Source organism: Crinia signifera, chromosome 6 (genome assembly GCF_055691185.1).
Source record: "Crinia signifera chromosome 6, ASM5569118v1, whole genome shotgun sequence".
Classification (NCBI taxonomy): domain Eukaryota; kingdom Metazoa; phylum Chordata; class Amphibia; order Anura; family Myobatrachidae; genus Crinia; species Crinia signifera.
In genome coordinates this window covers 10,897,005-10,912,048 of record NC_139222.1, presented here as the reverse complement: position 1 = coordinate 10,912,048, position 15,044 = coordinate 10,897,005, and the positions used below count along the sequence as shown (strand labels likewise).

The 15,044-nt window shown below is 52.7% G+C and overlaps 1 protein-coding gene across 1 annotated transcript in view; it reads right to left on the bottom strand.

Moving 5' to 3' along the window:
- LOC146007433 (uncharacterized) overlaps window positions 1-9,225 on the bottom strand; it is a 302,630-nt gene extending 293,405 nt beyond the window's left edge. Inside the window, exon 1 of the mRNA XM_083145783.1 lies at window positions 9,151-9,225. Within this exon, the coding sequence (XP_083001909.1) occupies window positions 9,151-9,225 (75 nt within the window). The remainder of the gene's footprint in view (window positions 1-9,150) is intronic.
- Window positions 9,226-15,044: the final 5,819 nt, after the last annotated feature.

Below are 15,044 nucleotides of genomic sequence, written 5' to 3'. Positions count from 1 at the left end.
GTCGGGTGGAGTGGACGACGTGTAGCGTGACCTAGATCTAGTGTGTGACCTCCCAACATCGGTCCAGGTCCCAGTGAGCCTTTCATTCAGCCATCTGGGATGTCTCGTGGGTCCTCTGCTTGCCCCTGCTAACATGTCCCATAGTGTTATCCTTGTCTCCCCGGTGCCTCCTATCCCTCCTCATCATACAGCCTTCCCTTTACTCATCTGTAAGGGGAATATTCTATTATCCCCGGTGCCTCCTATCCCTCCTCATCATCAGCCTTCCCTTTACTCATCTGTAAGGGGAATATTCTATTATCCCTGGTGCTAATTTGGATGATGAAAACGAACGAATATCAGAAACGAGTTGGTGATGCAGGTGACACCGTACAGTCCTGAGGGAACTGTACTAAGATGGAAGTTAAAATTTACATAGGAAGTTGCTATAGGCAACCAAGGCTCCTCTGTTCGTAATAGATATGTCTATTAGAGTGATGTCACTGTGACGCTCCCAGACCCCCTCACCTCCCCAGTCAGGTCCCTGTGTCAGTAATAGAGATAAGAGTGATGTCACTGTGACGCTCCCAGACCCCCTCACCTCCCCAGTCAGGTCCCTGTGTCAGTAATAGAGATAAGAGTGATGTCACTGTGACGCCCCCAGACCCCCTCACCTCCCCAGTCAGGTCCCTGTGTCAGTAATAGAGATAAGAGTGATGTCACTGTGACGCTCCCAGACCCCCTCACCTCCCCAGTCAGGTCCCTGTGTCAGTAATAGAGATAAGAGTGATGTCACTGTGACGCTCCCAGACCCCCTCACGTCCCCGGTCAGGTCCCTGTGTCAGTGATAGAGATAAGAGTGATGTTACTATGAAGCTCCCAGACCCCCTCACCTCCCCACCTCCCCGGTCAGGTCCCTGTGTCAGTAATAGAGATAAGAGTGACATCACTGTGACGCTCCCAGACCCCCTCACCTCCCCGGTCAGGTCCCTGTGTCAGTGATAGAGATAAGAGTAATGTCACTGTGACGCTCCCAGACCCTCTCACCTCCCCAGTTAGGTCCCTGTGTCAGTAACAGAGATAAGAGTGATGTCACTGTGACACTCCCAGACCCTCTCACCTCCCCAGTCAGGTCCCTGTGTCAGTAACAAAGATAAGAGTGATGTCACTGTGACGCTCCCAGACCCTCTCACCTCCCCAGTCAGGTCCCTGTGTCAGTAACAGAGATAAGAGTGATGTCACTGTGACGCTCCCAGACCCCCTCACCTCCCCAGTCAGGTCCCTGTGTCAGTAATAGAGATAAGAGTGATGTCACTGTGATGCTCCCAGACCCCCTCACCTCCCCGGTCAGGTCCCTGTGTCAGTAATAGAGATAAGAGTGATGTCACTGTGACGCTCCCAGACCCCCTCACCTCCCCGGTCAGGTCCCTGTGTCAGTAATAGAGATAAGAGTGATGTCACTCGGACTCCCCCAGACCCCCTCACCTCCCCAGTCAGGTTCCTGTGTCAGTAATAGAGATAAGAGTGATGTCATTGTGACGCTCCCAGACCCCCTCACCTCCCCGGTCAGGTCCCTGTGTCAGTAATAGAGATAAGAGTGATGTTACTGTGACGCTCCCAGACCCCCTCACCTCCCCAGTCAGGTTCCTGTGTCAGTAATAGAGATAAGAGTGATGTCACTGTGACGCTCCCAGACCCCCTCACCTCCCCGGTCAGGTCCCTGTGTCAGTAATAGAGATAAGAGTGATGTCACTGTGACGCTCCCAGACCCCCTCACCTCCCCAGTCAGGTCCCTGTGTCAGTAATAGAGATAAGAGTGATGTCACTGTGACGCTCCCAGACCCCCTCACCTCCCCGGTCAGGTCCCTGTGTCAGTGATAGAGATAAGAGTGATGTCACTGTGAAGCTCCCAGACCCCCTCACCTCCCCACCTCCCTGTGTCAGTAATAGAGATAAGAGTGACATCACTGTGACGCTCCCAGACCCCCTCACCTCCCCGGTCAGGTCCCTGTGTCAGTAATAGAGATAAGAGTAATGTCACTGTGACGCTCCCAGACCCTCTCACCTCCCCAGTCAGGTCCCTGTGTCAGTAACAGAGATAAGAGTGATGTCACTGTGACACTCCCAGACCCTCTCACCTCCCCAGTCAGGTCCCTGTGTCAGTAACAGAGATAAGAGTGATGTCACTGTGACGCTCCCAGACCCTCTCACCTCCCCAGTCAGGTCCCTGTGTCAGTAACAGAGATAAGAGTGATGTCACTGTGACGCTCCCAGACCCCCTCACCTCCCCAGTCAGGTCCCTGTGTCAGTAATAGAGATAAGAGTGATGTCACTGTGATGCTCCCAGACCCCCTCACCTCCCCGGTCAGGTCCCTGTGTCAGTAATAGAGATAAGAGTGATGTCACTGTGACGCTCCCAGACCCCCTCACCTCCCCGGTCAGGTCCCTGTGTCAGTAATAGAGATAAGAGTGATGTCACTCGGACTCCCCCAGACCCCCTCACCTCCCCAGTCAGGTTCCTGTGTCAGTAATAGAGATAAGAGTGATGTCACTGTGACGCTCCCAGACCCCCTCACCTCCCCGGTCAGGTCCCTGTGTCAGTAATAGAGATAAGAGTGATGTTACTGTGACGCTCCCAGACCCCCTCACCTTCCCAGTCAGGTTCCTGTGTCAGTAATAGAGATAAGAGTGATGTCACTGTGACGCTCCCAGACCCCCTCACCTCCCCGGTCAGGTCCCTGTGTCAGTAATAGAGATAAGAGTGATGTCACTGTGACGCTCCCAGACCCCCTCACCTCCCCAGTCAGGTCCCTGTGTCAGTAATAGAGATAAGAGTGATGTCACTGTGACGCTCCCAGACCCCCTCACCTCCCCGGTCAGGTCCCTGTGTCAGTGATAGAGATAAGAGTGATGTCACTCGGACTCCCCCAGACCCCCTCACCTCCCCAGTCAGGTTCCTGTGTCAGTAATAGAGATAAGAGTGATGTCATTGTGACGCTCCCAGACCCCCTCACCTCCCCGGTCAGGTCCCTGTGTCAGTAATAGAGATAAGAGTGATGTTACTGTGACGCTCCCAGACCCCCTCACCTCCCCAGTCAGGTTCCTGTGTCAGTAATAGAGATAAGAGTGATGTTACTGTGACGCTCCCAGACCCCCTCACCTCCCCAGTCAGGTTCCTGTGTCAGTAATAGAGATAAGAGTGATGTCACTGTGACGCTCCCAGACCCCCTCACCTCCCCGGTCAGGTCCCTGTGTCAGTAATAGAGATAAGAGTGATGTCACTGTGACGCTCCCAGACCCCCTCACCTCCCCAGTCAGGTCCCTGTGTCAGTAATAGAGATAAGAGTGATGTCACTGTGACGCTCCCAGACCCCCTCACCTCCCCGGTCAGGTCCCTGTGTCAGTGATAGAGATAAGAGTGATGTCACTGTGAAGCTCCCAGACCCCCTCACCTCCCCACCTCCCTGTGTCAGTAATAGAGATAAGAGTGACATCACTGTGACGCTCCCAGACCCCCTCACCTCCCCGGTCAGGTCCCTGTGTCAGTAATAGAGATAAGAGTAATGTCACTGTGACGCTCCCAGACCCTCTCACCTCCCCAGTCAGGTCCCTGTGTCAGTAACAGAGATAAGAGTGATGTCACTGTGACACTCCCAGACCCTCTCACCTCCCCAGTCAGGTCCCTGTGTCAGTAACAGAGATAAGAGTGATGTCACTGTGACGCTCCCAGACCCTCTCACCTCCCCAGTCAGGTCCCTGTGTCAGTAACAGAGATAAGAGTGATGTCACTGTGACGCTCCCAGACCCCCTCACCTCCCCAGTCAGGTCCCTGTGTCAGTAATAGAGATAAGAGTGATGTCACTGTGATGCTCCCAGACCCCCTCACCTCCCCAGTCAGGTCCCTGTGTCAGTAATAGAGATAAGAGTGATGTCACTGTGACGCTCCCAGACCCCCTCACCTCCCCGGTCAGGTCCCTGTGTCAGTAATAGAGATAAGAGTGATGTCACTCGGACTCCCCCAGACCCCCTCACCTCCCCAGTCAGGTTCCTGTGTCAGTAATAGAGATAAGAGTGATGTCACTGTGACGCTCCCAGACCCCCTCACCTCCCCGGTCAGGTCCCTGTGTCAGTAATAGAGATAAGAGTGATGTTACTGTGACGCTCCCAGACCCCCTCACCTCCCCAGTCAGGTTCCTGTGTCAGTAATAGAGATAAGAGTGATGTCACTGTGACGCTCCCAGACCCCCTCACCTCCCCGGTCAGGTCCCTGTGTCAGTAATAGAGATAATAGTGATGTCACTGTGATACTCCCAGACCCCCTCACCTCCCCAGTCAGGTCCCTGTGTCAGTAATAGAGATAAGAGTGATGTCACTGTGACGCTCCCAGACCCCCTCACCTCCCCGGTCAGGTCCCTGTGTCAGTAATAGAGATAAGAGTGATGTCACTGTGACGCTCCCAGACCCCCTCACCTCCCCGGTCAGGTCCCTGTGTCAGTAATAGAGATAAGAGTGATTTCACTCGGACTCCCCCAGACCCCCTCACCTCCCCAGTCAGGTTCCTGTGTCAGTAATAGAGATAAGAGTGATGTCACTGTGACGCTCCCAGACCCCCTCACCTCCCCGGTCAGGTCCCTGTGTCAGTAATAGAGATAAGAGTGATGTTACTGTGACGCTCCCAGACCCCCTCACCTCCCCAGTCAGGTTCCTGTGTCAGTAATAGAGATAAGAGTGATGTCACTGTGACGCTCCCAGACCCCCTCACCTCCCCGGTCAGGTCCCTGTGTCAGTAATAGAGATAATAGTGATGTCACTGTGATACTCCCAGACCCCCTCACCTCCCCAGTCAGTTCCCTGTGTCAGTAATAGAGATAAGAGTGATGTCACTGTGACGCTCCCAGACCCCCTCACCTCCCCGGTCAGGTCCCTGTGTCAGTAATAGAGATAAGAGTGATGTCACTGTGACGCTCCCAGACCCCCTCACCTCCCCAGTCAGGTCCCTGTGTCAGTAATAGAGATAAGAGTGATGTCACTGTGACGCTCCCAGACCCCCTCACCTCCCCGGTCAGGTCCCTGTGTCAGTAACAGAGATAAGAGTGATGTCACTCGGACTCCCCCAGACCCCCTCACCTCCCCAGTCAGGTCCGCGTGTCAGTTATAGAGATAATAGTGATGTCACTGTGACGCTCCCAGACCCCCTCACCTCCCCAGTCAGGTCCCCGTGTCAGTAATAGAGATAAGAGTGATGTCACTGTGACGCTCCCAGACCCCCTCACCTCCCCAGTCAGGTCCCTGTGTCAATAATAGAGATAGGAGTGATGTCACTGTGATGCTCCCAGACCACCTCACCTCCCCAGTCAGCTCCCTGTGTCAGTAACAGAGATAAGAGTGATGTCACTCGGACTCCCCCAGACCCCCTCACCTCCCCAGTCAGGTTCCTGTGTCAGTAATAGAGATAAGAGTGATGTCACTGTGACGCTCCCAGACTCCCTCACCTCCCCGGTCAGGTCCCTGTGTCAGTAATAGAGATAAGAGTGATGTCACTGTGACGCTCCCAGACCCCCTCACCACCCCAGTCAGGTTCCTGTGTCAGTAATAGAGATAAGAGTGATGTCACTGTGACGCTCCCAGACCCCCTCACCTCCCCGGTCAGGTCCCTGTGTCAGTAATAGAGATAAGAGTGATGTCACTGTGACGCTCCCAGACCCCCTCACCTCCCCAGTCAGGTCCTTGTGTCAGTAATAGAGATAAGAGTGATGTCACTGTGACGCTCCCAGACCCCCTCACCTCCCCGGTCAGGTCCCTGTGTCAGTGATAGAGATAAGAGTGACATCACTGTGACGCTCCCAGACCCCCTCACCTCCCCGGTCAGGTCCCTGTGTTAGTAATAGAGATAAGAGTGATGTCACATTTGACCTTGTATATTACTGTTTCCATGATGGTGTCTCTACAGTCCTCTGTGTAACGTCTCTGTGCGCGTCTCGCAGCGTAATCCCTCTGCCAATAGGGGAGAATAAACACACATGTAAACGGAAGTAAAAGAACGGAGCCGTAGCACAATGTGCATAAAGTGACAATAAGCAGCACAAAGTCCCCTAATACCGGGAACACGACCTCCCCACGCTGCATTCTGTAGTAGGGTAGAGGGACTATGGCCGGCGCTAGCGTCCAGTGAGGATGTAATAATACCACAGATACCCCCATTAGGATTAATAACGTATGTACCAATAATTACCCCAAATTACAGGACATAAATGTAAACAAGTTATTGTATACAAACTACATACATAATACACACATACATAGTGATAGCAGGGGTGGTGACCAATAGCAGCCTGGCATCAGGTGTGGGCGCTGCGGTGGGATTAGGAACCGTGGGTGGTCCCGGTATTAGTGGCTTGGCGCCATCCTGATGCGTTTTGTACACAGAGACCCTCCATCCTGTACGGAGAGCACGCGCATTACAATCCGGGGTATTTATACATCTTACAGGCTCTGACTGCGCCACTGGGGAAATCCCGTTAAAACAGAAATAACGCATCAATATTTCTATGCTTTTGTTATACTCTGTTCTCTCAAATACTGTTATTATTGCTGCCGATGGTGTTAGCTTGTTGCACAAGGTACTAGCCACAGCGTATGAGGCCTACCCGTTAGAAGCAGCAACCATTTTGGCAATCATGACTTGCATAAAAATATTATAAAATGGCTGAAGACACAGAACGGTGCTGTAAAAGTGATTTCTTATGGAGAATTGTTTTTGGTTTTAGAAGCTTAAGAATGTGATGTAGACAGTATAATGGAGCAAGGACAGACAGCTAGTCTCCACAAACTTAATAATATGGAAACTGGGCCACACATGCGTAGACCCCAAGGCCACTGAATCTTTGCCTAGTAACAAGGGAGTTGGGTGTTGGGTTAATTATGACATCATGATTGAAAGCAGAGCTTGCCAATAAGACTCAATGCTTATGAGAAATTAATTAATGTGATTAAGGTTTAAATATCAGAGTTAGAGAAGGAAGAAAGACAGTTGAGGAAGAACAAGCCAACAGGGGGCTAGAGGTAACTATGAAGGAGGTTTAATCATGGCTGATCACTGTCCTTGAAAGGTGTCCATTTTGATTTGATTTAGAATTACTGTTTAAGTATTAGCTAGTCAGTTTTATGTTTCTTGTGTTAGTCTGCATTTGCAGATACCTGTCATGAAGCTATTCTTAAAGCAAAGCTTTGTCATACATTTTATAACAAGGTTGTGTGGGTGTGCAATCATTTCAGCGTTGCCGTTATATTTAAAGGTTATAAAGTAAATATACATAAGTTTGAGTTATCAATCATATCTAGGCAGTATCAAAGCGTTATCACCCCGATAGGCCCTACTGATTCTTAGGCTCTTTTCCATGTGGGCGTGGCCTGTGGCCCCGGCGTCAGTTTCTATATCGGCAGTATTAGCTGACCCGGCCGGCTGCAGCCTGCGCTGTATCTGGAATCTGGGATGACGATCAGCGGGGGGAGGAGTGGAGCTGCAGCTGCGGATTAGAAGTACTGGGCTCCGTCAGGGACAGTAGTACAGCATCACTGATCTCACTACCTGGAAGTGTCAGTGTGCACTGCTGACGCCAGCGGGAGTCCAACTAGAGTAACAGATGTCAGAGCACAGCAGCATTTATCAGTGTAAGTATCGCACGCAGGGGGGGGGGTTGTGAGTACCTAGGACCCCTCCTGATGGACCACTTTTTTTTTTATGCTGACACCCGCTGCCCGTGATTGTAGCTTCACCCCCCATGGCATTTTACTGCAAGCTTGTGGGGCGATGACAAACGCGATATGCTATTTTCATCAAGTTAACTTGGCTCCGCCTCCCCATAGGCCAGCAAATTGCTGCCAAGGGCGTGGCCTAATTATGTAAGACGCTTGGTCACTAGTGGTGTAACTATAGATGGTGCAGGGGGTGCACTGGCTGTGGGGTCCAGCTGTTCCAGGGGCCCACAGGCCCAGCAAACCACCCCCTGCACCACGCTCTCACTTCCCACCAGCTGCTGCAGCAGGACAGCACTGAGCCGGCGGTACCAACATGGAGCATTCATCACCCACCAGTCCCCCCTCCCCGACAGCAAGCTGCCCATGCACACCAACAGCTCCATGATCCGGCAACAGAAGAGGGAGCCATCGGGTGAGCTGGCTAGTGGCCTTCAGTGTGCCTGGTCTCAGGAGTGGGGTGGAATGTATATATGTAAGGGAGCAGTGCATGCATGTTTGTACGAACGGGAGCGGCAGGGCATGCATGTATGATTGGGAGCGGCAGGGCAGGCATGTACGGCGGAGCGGCAGGGCACGCGTGTACGAATGGGGGCGGCAGGGCACGCGTGTATGAATGGGGGCGGCAGTGCACGCATGTACGAATGGGGGCGGCAGGGCACGCATGTATGAATGGGGGCGGCAGGGCACGCATGTACGAATGGGGGCGGCAGGGCACGCATGTATGAATGGGGGCGGCAGGGCACGCATGTATGAATGGGGGCGGCAGGGCACGCATGTATGAATGGGGGCGGCAGTGCACGCATGTACGAATGGGGGCGGCAGGGCACGCATGTACGAATGGGGGCGGCAGGGCACGCATGTATGAATGGGGGCGGCATATATATAGATGATGCATTTTTATCAAGAACAATATTGTTCTTGATAAAACGCATTAAGCGTTGAAACGTTGAACTCTAAAACGTCTCCTGTTTATCTTACTTGAAGTCCCGAATCCTGCCGCATCGCCTCTCTCTCTCTATATGTGTGCGTGTAAGTATAGATTGTAAGCTTGCAGCAGGGCCCTCCTACCTCCAAGTCAGTCTGTTGTTACCCAGTTTGTCTTATCACTGTCTACTATTGTAAAGCGTAACGGAATCTGCTGCGCTATATAAGAAACTGTAAATAAATAAATAAATGTAATGGACAAAAAGTTTCTTTTAGATTTTAGGTATTCCAGATGTCACGCCCATTTCTGATTCAGCCACGCCCATTTATGAGAACACGCCCAATTTTCCGGGAGCGCAGTACCACGGGGTTGATATATCCAGGAATCAATTGATGGTGGAAAGTTATACACTTCACCACAATCGATGTAGCAAGTCTCGGGCATCATACCATCGATGATCGAGGCCTAGGCCCTCCCTCCCCCCTAACCTGTAATAGGGACTGTGCGGGCTCCTTCTTCCCATCCACCGCACCCAGATCATCCTCATCCTCACACCCCGCCATGCTCACCCCCAGTGCCGCCTCTCCCCCCGCCGGCAGCCGCTCCCTGGGGCTCTGAGTCTGACTCACACACACACTGGGCCCCGCCGCCGCTGTCTGCTGCTTTCTTCTGCCGGAGACTACAGGAAAATGGCCGCCGCTAGTTCTCAGTGAGGACACATGTAACTGCATTTACCATCACTCTAGTAATTGAAATGCTACAAACGTAATGACGTCACTTCCGTTTATTCTGCGACTCCGACGGATGCTGACGTTTGCTACCTATGTGCTATGCACCAGCGGCCATTTTCTTGTAGTCTCCTCCTGCAGAGGTCAGCAGCGGCGGCGGGGCCCAGTGTGTGTGAGTCAGAGCCCCGGGGAGCGGCTGCCGGCGGGGGGAGAGGCGGCACTGGGGGTGAGCATGGCGGGGGATGGGAAGAAGGAGCCCGCACAGTCCCTATTACAGGTTACACGTGTGTGGGGGGAGGTAGGGCCTGGTCCTCCATCATCGATGGTATGATGTCCGGTGCTAGAAACTTGCTACATCGATGGTGGAGAACTGTAACTTTCCACCATCGATTGTACTATCAGTGGGCTGATGTGATGGTAGCTCCCCCCACCACCACCAGTGTGTATGTGTACCAATGGTGTGTGTGATCCGGTGGGATCCTATGGCTGGTTTCACACACTCCGGCTCCTGCCGGACGGCGAAAACACGTACGGCCAGGAAGTCGTGCAGCACACACTACTTTATCATGGAGGGGATGGCCACAGCCCGGCAGCCGTCCCTTCCAGTGGTGGGATCCGGCTGCAGCCGTGCGGCCGGGCCGTGGCCGTCCCGTGTGAATGGACTCAATAGTGTCCATTCACAACTAATGTGTGCGGCACGGCTCCCTGGCCGTGCGGGATTTCACCGTCCGGCAGGAGCCGGAGTGTGTGAAACCAGCCTATATCTGACCAATCGGGAGCTTGTAAGATGTATAAATAACCGTGACGTGCGCGCTCTCCATACAGGATGATGGGTCTCTCTGTATGAAACGCGTCAATATGGTGCCAAACCGCTAATACCAGGACCCCCGTGCTTCCTAATACAACCGCAGCACCCACACCTGGTGCCAGGCTGCTATTGGTCACCACCCTGCTATCACGGGTGTGGATTATCTATTAGACCACACTTAGGTTGACATGGGCCAAGGTCGACAGTCATTAGGTCGACATGAGTTTTTCACTGTTTTTGACCCGAATGTCGACACAGTTGACATGGACACAGTTGGAGGTGAACCGCAGCCCTTCGCATCGCTTTATTCCACCACCACGCGCTAGTGCAGCGGTTCTCAAACTGTGGGTCCTGACCCCAAAGTGGGTCCCGGCCTTATCCGCATGGGGTCGCGACTCCATGTTGCTGACCATCAGGCTACTTATTTTTCTAATCTCAGTCAATGATTCAAGGAGTCTGAAAAGTCTGTTATGTTAGACTCCTCCCATCACTCTGTGCCTCCACAATGCTGCCATGTGTGTGCTGTCTGCTGACTACACATGTGATGTGATGGCCTTCTGCAGTCACTTGCTGGGGGTCCTGTCATTATTTTTATCATCTGATGGGGTCCCAGAGCAAAATAGTTTGAGGACCCCTGCCCTAGTGGATGGTAGGGCATGAAATACCGCCTGTCGGCTCAACAAACAGTGAAAAACACATGTCGACCTAAACACATGTCGATCTTGACCCATGTTGACCTATAACCCTGTCGACCTTGGCCAATGTCGACCTAATGACTGTCTACCTAAGTGGTCTAATAGATGACCGTTTCCCGCTATCACTATGTATGTGTGTAGTTTGTATACAATAACTTGTTTACATTTATGTCCTGTAATTTGGGGTAATTATTGGTACATACGTTATTAATCCTAATGGGGGTATCTGTGGTATTATTACATCCTCACTGGACGCTAGCGCCGGCCATAGTCCCTCTACCCTACTACAGAATGCAGCGTGGGGGGGGGTCGTGTTCCCGGTATTAGGGGACTTTGTGCTGCTTATTGTCACTTTATGCACATTGTGCTACGGCTCCGTTCTTTTGCTTCCGGTTACATGTGTGTTTATTCTCCCCTATTGGCAGAGGGATTACGCTGCGAGACGCGCACAGAGACGTTACACAGAGGACTGTAGAGATGCCATCATGGAAGCGGTAATATACAAGGTCAGAGGTCACATGTGACATCACTCTTATCTCTATTACTGACACAGGGACCTGACTGGGGAGGTGAGGGGGTCTGGGAGCGTCACAGTGACGTCACTCTTATCTCTATTACTGACACAGGGACCTGACCGGGCTGGTGAGGGGGTCTGGGAGCGTCACAGTGACGTCACTCTTATCTCTATTACTGACACAGGGACCTGACCGGGGAGGTGAGGGGGTCTGGGAGCGCCCCAGTGACATCACTCTTATCTCTATTACTGACACAGTGACCTGACTGGGGAGGTGAGGGGGTATGGGAGCATCATAGTGACATCACTCTTATCTCTATTACTGACACAGCGACCTGACCGGGCAGGTGAGGGGATCTGGGAGCGTCACAGTGACATCACTGTTATCTCTATTACTGACACAGGGACCTGACTGGGGAGGTGAGGGGGTCTGGGAGCGTCACAGTGACATCACTGTTATCTCTATTACTGACACAGGGACTTGACCGGGGAGGTGAGGGGGTCTGGGAGCATCACAGTGACGTCACTCTTATCTCTATTACTGACACAGGGACCTGACCGGGGAGGTGAGGGGGTCTGGGAGCGTCACAGTGACATCACTCTTATCTCTATTACTGACACAGGGACCTGACCGGGGAGGTGAGGGGGTCTGGGAGCGCCCCAGTGACATCACTCTTATCTCTATTACTGACACAGTGACCTGACTGGGGAGGTGAGGGGGTCTGGGAGCATCATAGTGACATCACTCTTATCTCTATTACTGACACAGCGACCTGACCGGGCAGGTGAGGGGATCTGGGAGCGTCACAGTGACATCACTGTTATCTCTATTACTGACACAGGGACCTGACCGGGGAGGTGAGGGGATCTGGGAGCGCCACAGTGACATCACTCTTATATCTATTACTGACACAGGGACCTGACCGGGGAGGTGAGGGGGTCTGGGAGCGTCACAGTGACATCACTCTTATCTCTATTACTGACACAGGGACCTGACCGTGGAGGTGAGGGGGTCTGGTAGCATCACAGTGACATCACTCTTATCTCTATTACTGACACAGGGACCTGACCGGGGAGGTGAGGGGGTCTGGGAGCATCACAGTGACATCACTCTTATCTCTATTACTGACACAGGGACCTGACCGGGGAGGTGAGGGGGTCTGGGAGCGTCACGGTGACGTCACTCTTATCTCTATTACTGACACAGGGACCTGACTGGGGAGGTGAGGGGGTCTGGGAGCGTCACAGTGACATCACTCTTATCTCTATTACTGACACAGGTACCTGACCGGGGAGGTGAGGGGGTCTGGGAGCGTCACAGTGACATCACTCCTATCTCTATTACTGACACAGGGACCTGACTGGGGAGGTGAGGGGGTCTGGGAGCGTCACAGTGACATCACTCTTATCTCTATTACTGACACAGGGACCTGACTGGAGGGGTGAGGGGGTCTGGGAGCGTCACAGTGACATCACTCTTATCTCTATTACTGACACAGAGACCTGACCGGGGAGGTGAGGGGGTCTGGTAGCATCACAGTGACATCACTCTTATCTCTATTACTGACACAGGGACCTGACTGGGGAGGTGAGGGGGTCTGGGAGCGTCAGTGACATCACTCTTATCTCTATTACTAACACGGGGACCTGACTGGGGAGGTGAGGGGGTCTAGGAGCGTCACAGTGACATCACTCTTATCTCTATTACTGACACAGGGACCTGACCGGGGAGGTGAGGGGGTCTGGGAGCGTCACAGTGACATCACTCCTATCTCTATTACTGACACAGGGACCTGACTGGGGAGGTGAGGGGGTCTGGGAGCGTCACTGTGACGTCACTCTTATCTCTATTACTGACACAGGGACCTGACTGGGGAGGTGAGGGGGTCTGGGAACATCACAGTGACATCACTCTTATCTCTATCACTGACACAGGGACGTGACTGGGGGGGTGAGGCTATTTAGGAGCGTCACAGTGACGTCACTCTTATCTCTATTACTGACACAGGGACCTGACTGGGGAGGTGAGGGGGTCTGGGAGCGTCACTGTGACGTCACTCTTATCTCTATTACTGACACAGGGACCTGACCGGGGAGGTGAGGGGGTCTGGGAGCGTCACAGTGACATCACTCTTATCTCTATTACTGACACAGGGACCTGACTGGGGAGGTGAGGGGGGGTCTGGGAGCATCACAGTGACATCACTCTTATCTCTATTACTAACACAGGGACCTGACCGGGGAGGTGAGGGGGTCTGGGAGCGTCACAGTGACATCACTATTATCTCTATTACTAACACAGGGACCTGACCGGGGAGGTGAGGGGGTCTGGGAGCGTCACAGTGACATCACTCTTATCTCTATTACTGACACAGGGACATTGGTTGCCAATAGCAACATCCCATGTGAAATAAAACTCCCTTCTTAGAAACATGTTGGTGATGGAGGAAGGAGGACTTACAGTCTTTGGAGGAAATTTACTGACGGTAGTTCGTTTTCATCATCCAAATCGGCACCAGGGATAATAGAATATTCCCCTTACAGATGAGTAAAGGGAAGGCTGTAGGATGAGGAGGGATAGGAGGCACCGGGGATAATAGAATATTCCCCTTACAGATGAGTAAAGGGAAGGCTGTATGATGATGAGGGATAGGAGGCACCGGGGAGACAAGGATAACACTACGGGACATGTTAGCAGGGGCAAGCAGAGGACCCACGAGACATCCCAGATGGCTGAATGAAAGGCTCACTGGAACCTGGACCGATGTTGGGAGGTCACGCACTAGATCTAGGTCACGCTACACATCGTCCACTCCACCCGACATCACATATCAGAGAGTCAGGATCCCCGGGGTCTGTTGGTGGTGGATGATGGAAGGTCCGGTAGTAAAACTGCCACTGGTCCCCTTACAAGGAATCACCCTGATGGATACATGGCGGTCATGTAGGTCCTCCACGCCGATGGCCGTACTCCGGGGGATATAATCCCCGAGGTGACAGCGCTCCCCGGGGCAGGTGTCTACCACAGGGGAACACAGGCATGTGATCCCCGGTGCTGTAGCTGGGATAGGACCGAGGGTGGCAGCAGGTAGGACCTAGGCCTAAGTAATAACCAGACACAGGGAAATACCATCTCTTCCCCAATCTGCAAACCAATGTCCCCTGTACTAAAGCCTGTACATAGTAGTTATGTGTAACATAGACCCGTGTTATGTGCACAGATCATACATGTCATTGCACATGTATCACATAGATAGAGATTAGGTCCCATCACACACCAGTGACTTCCTGCTGTACAGCGGCTGTGTGCGTCTTACTGATAGACTTCTGTGTATTCTGCATTACTGACCATTACTCCTGTTTCCTTGTCAGGGTCCATGGGTCCCACAGGGGACATCGGGGTTGTAGGCGGATCCAGGGGGTCCGAGGCACCAATCAGCGAAGCTCTTAAAGGTTTTACCCAGCATGCCCGGGCCCTCTCCCCTACAACCCCGCCTCCAGGCTACTGCCGCCAGTTTTTAGTTGGTGCCTGCAGGAAGCAGACGCACCTGTAATCAGCAGGAATCACCTCTTTGAGGTGATTCCAGAAGAAGCTTTTTATTTTTAAAACTGCCGCTCCGACGGCAGAAGCCGCTTT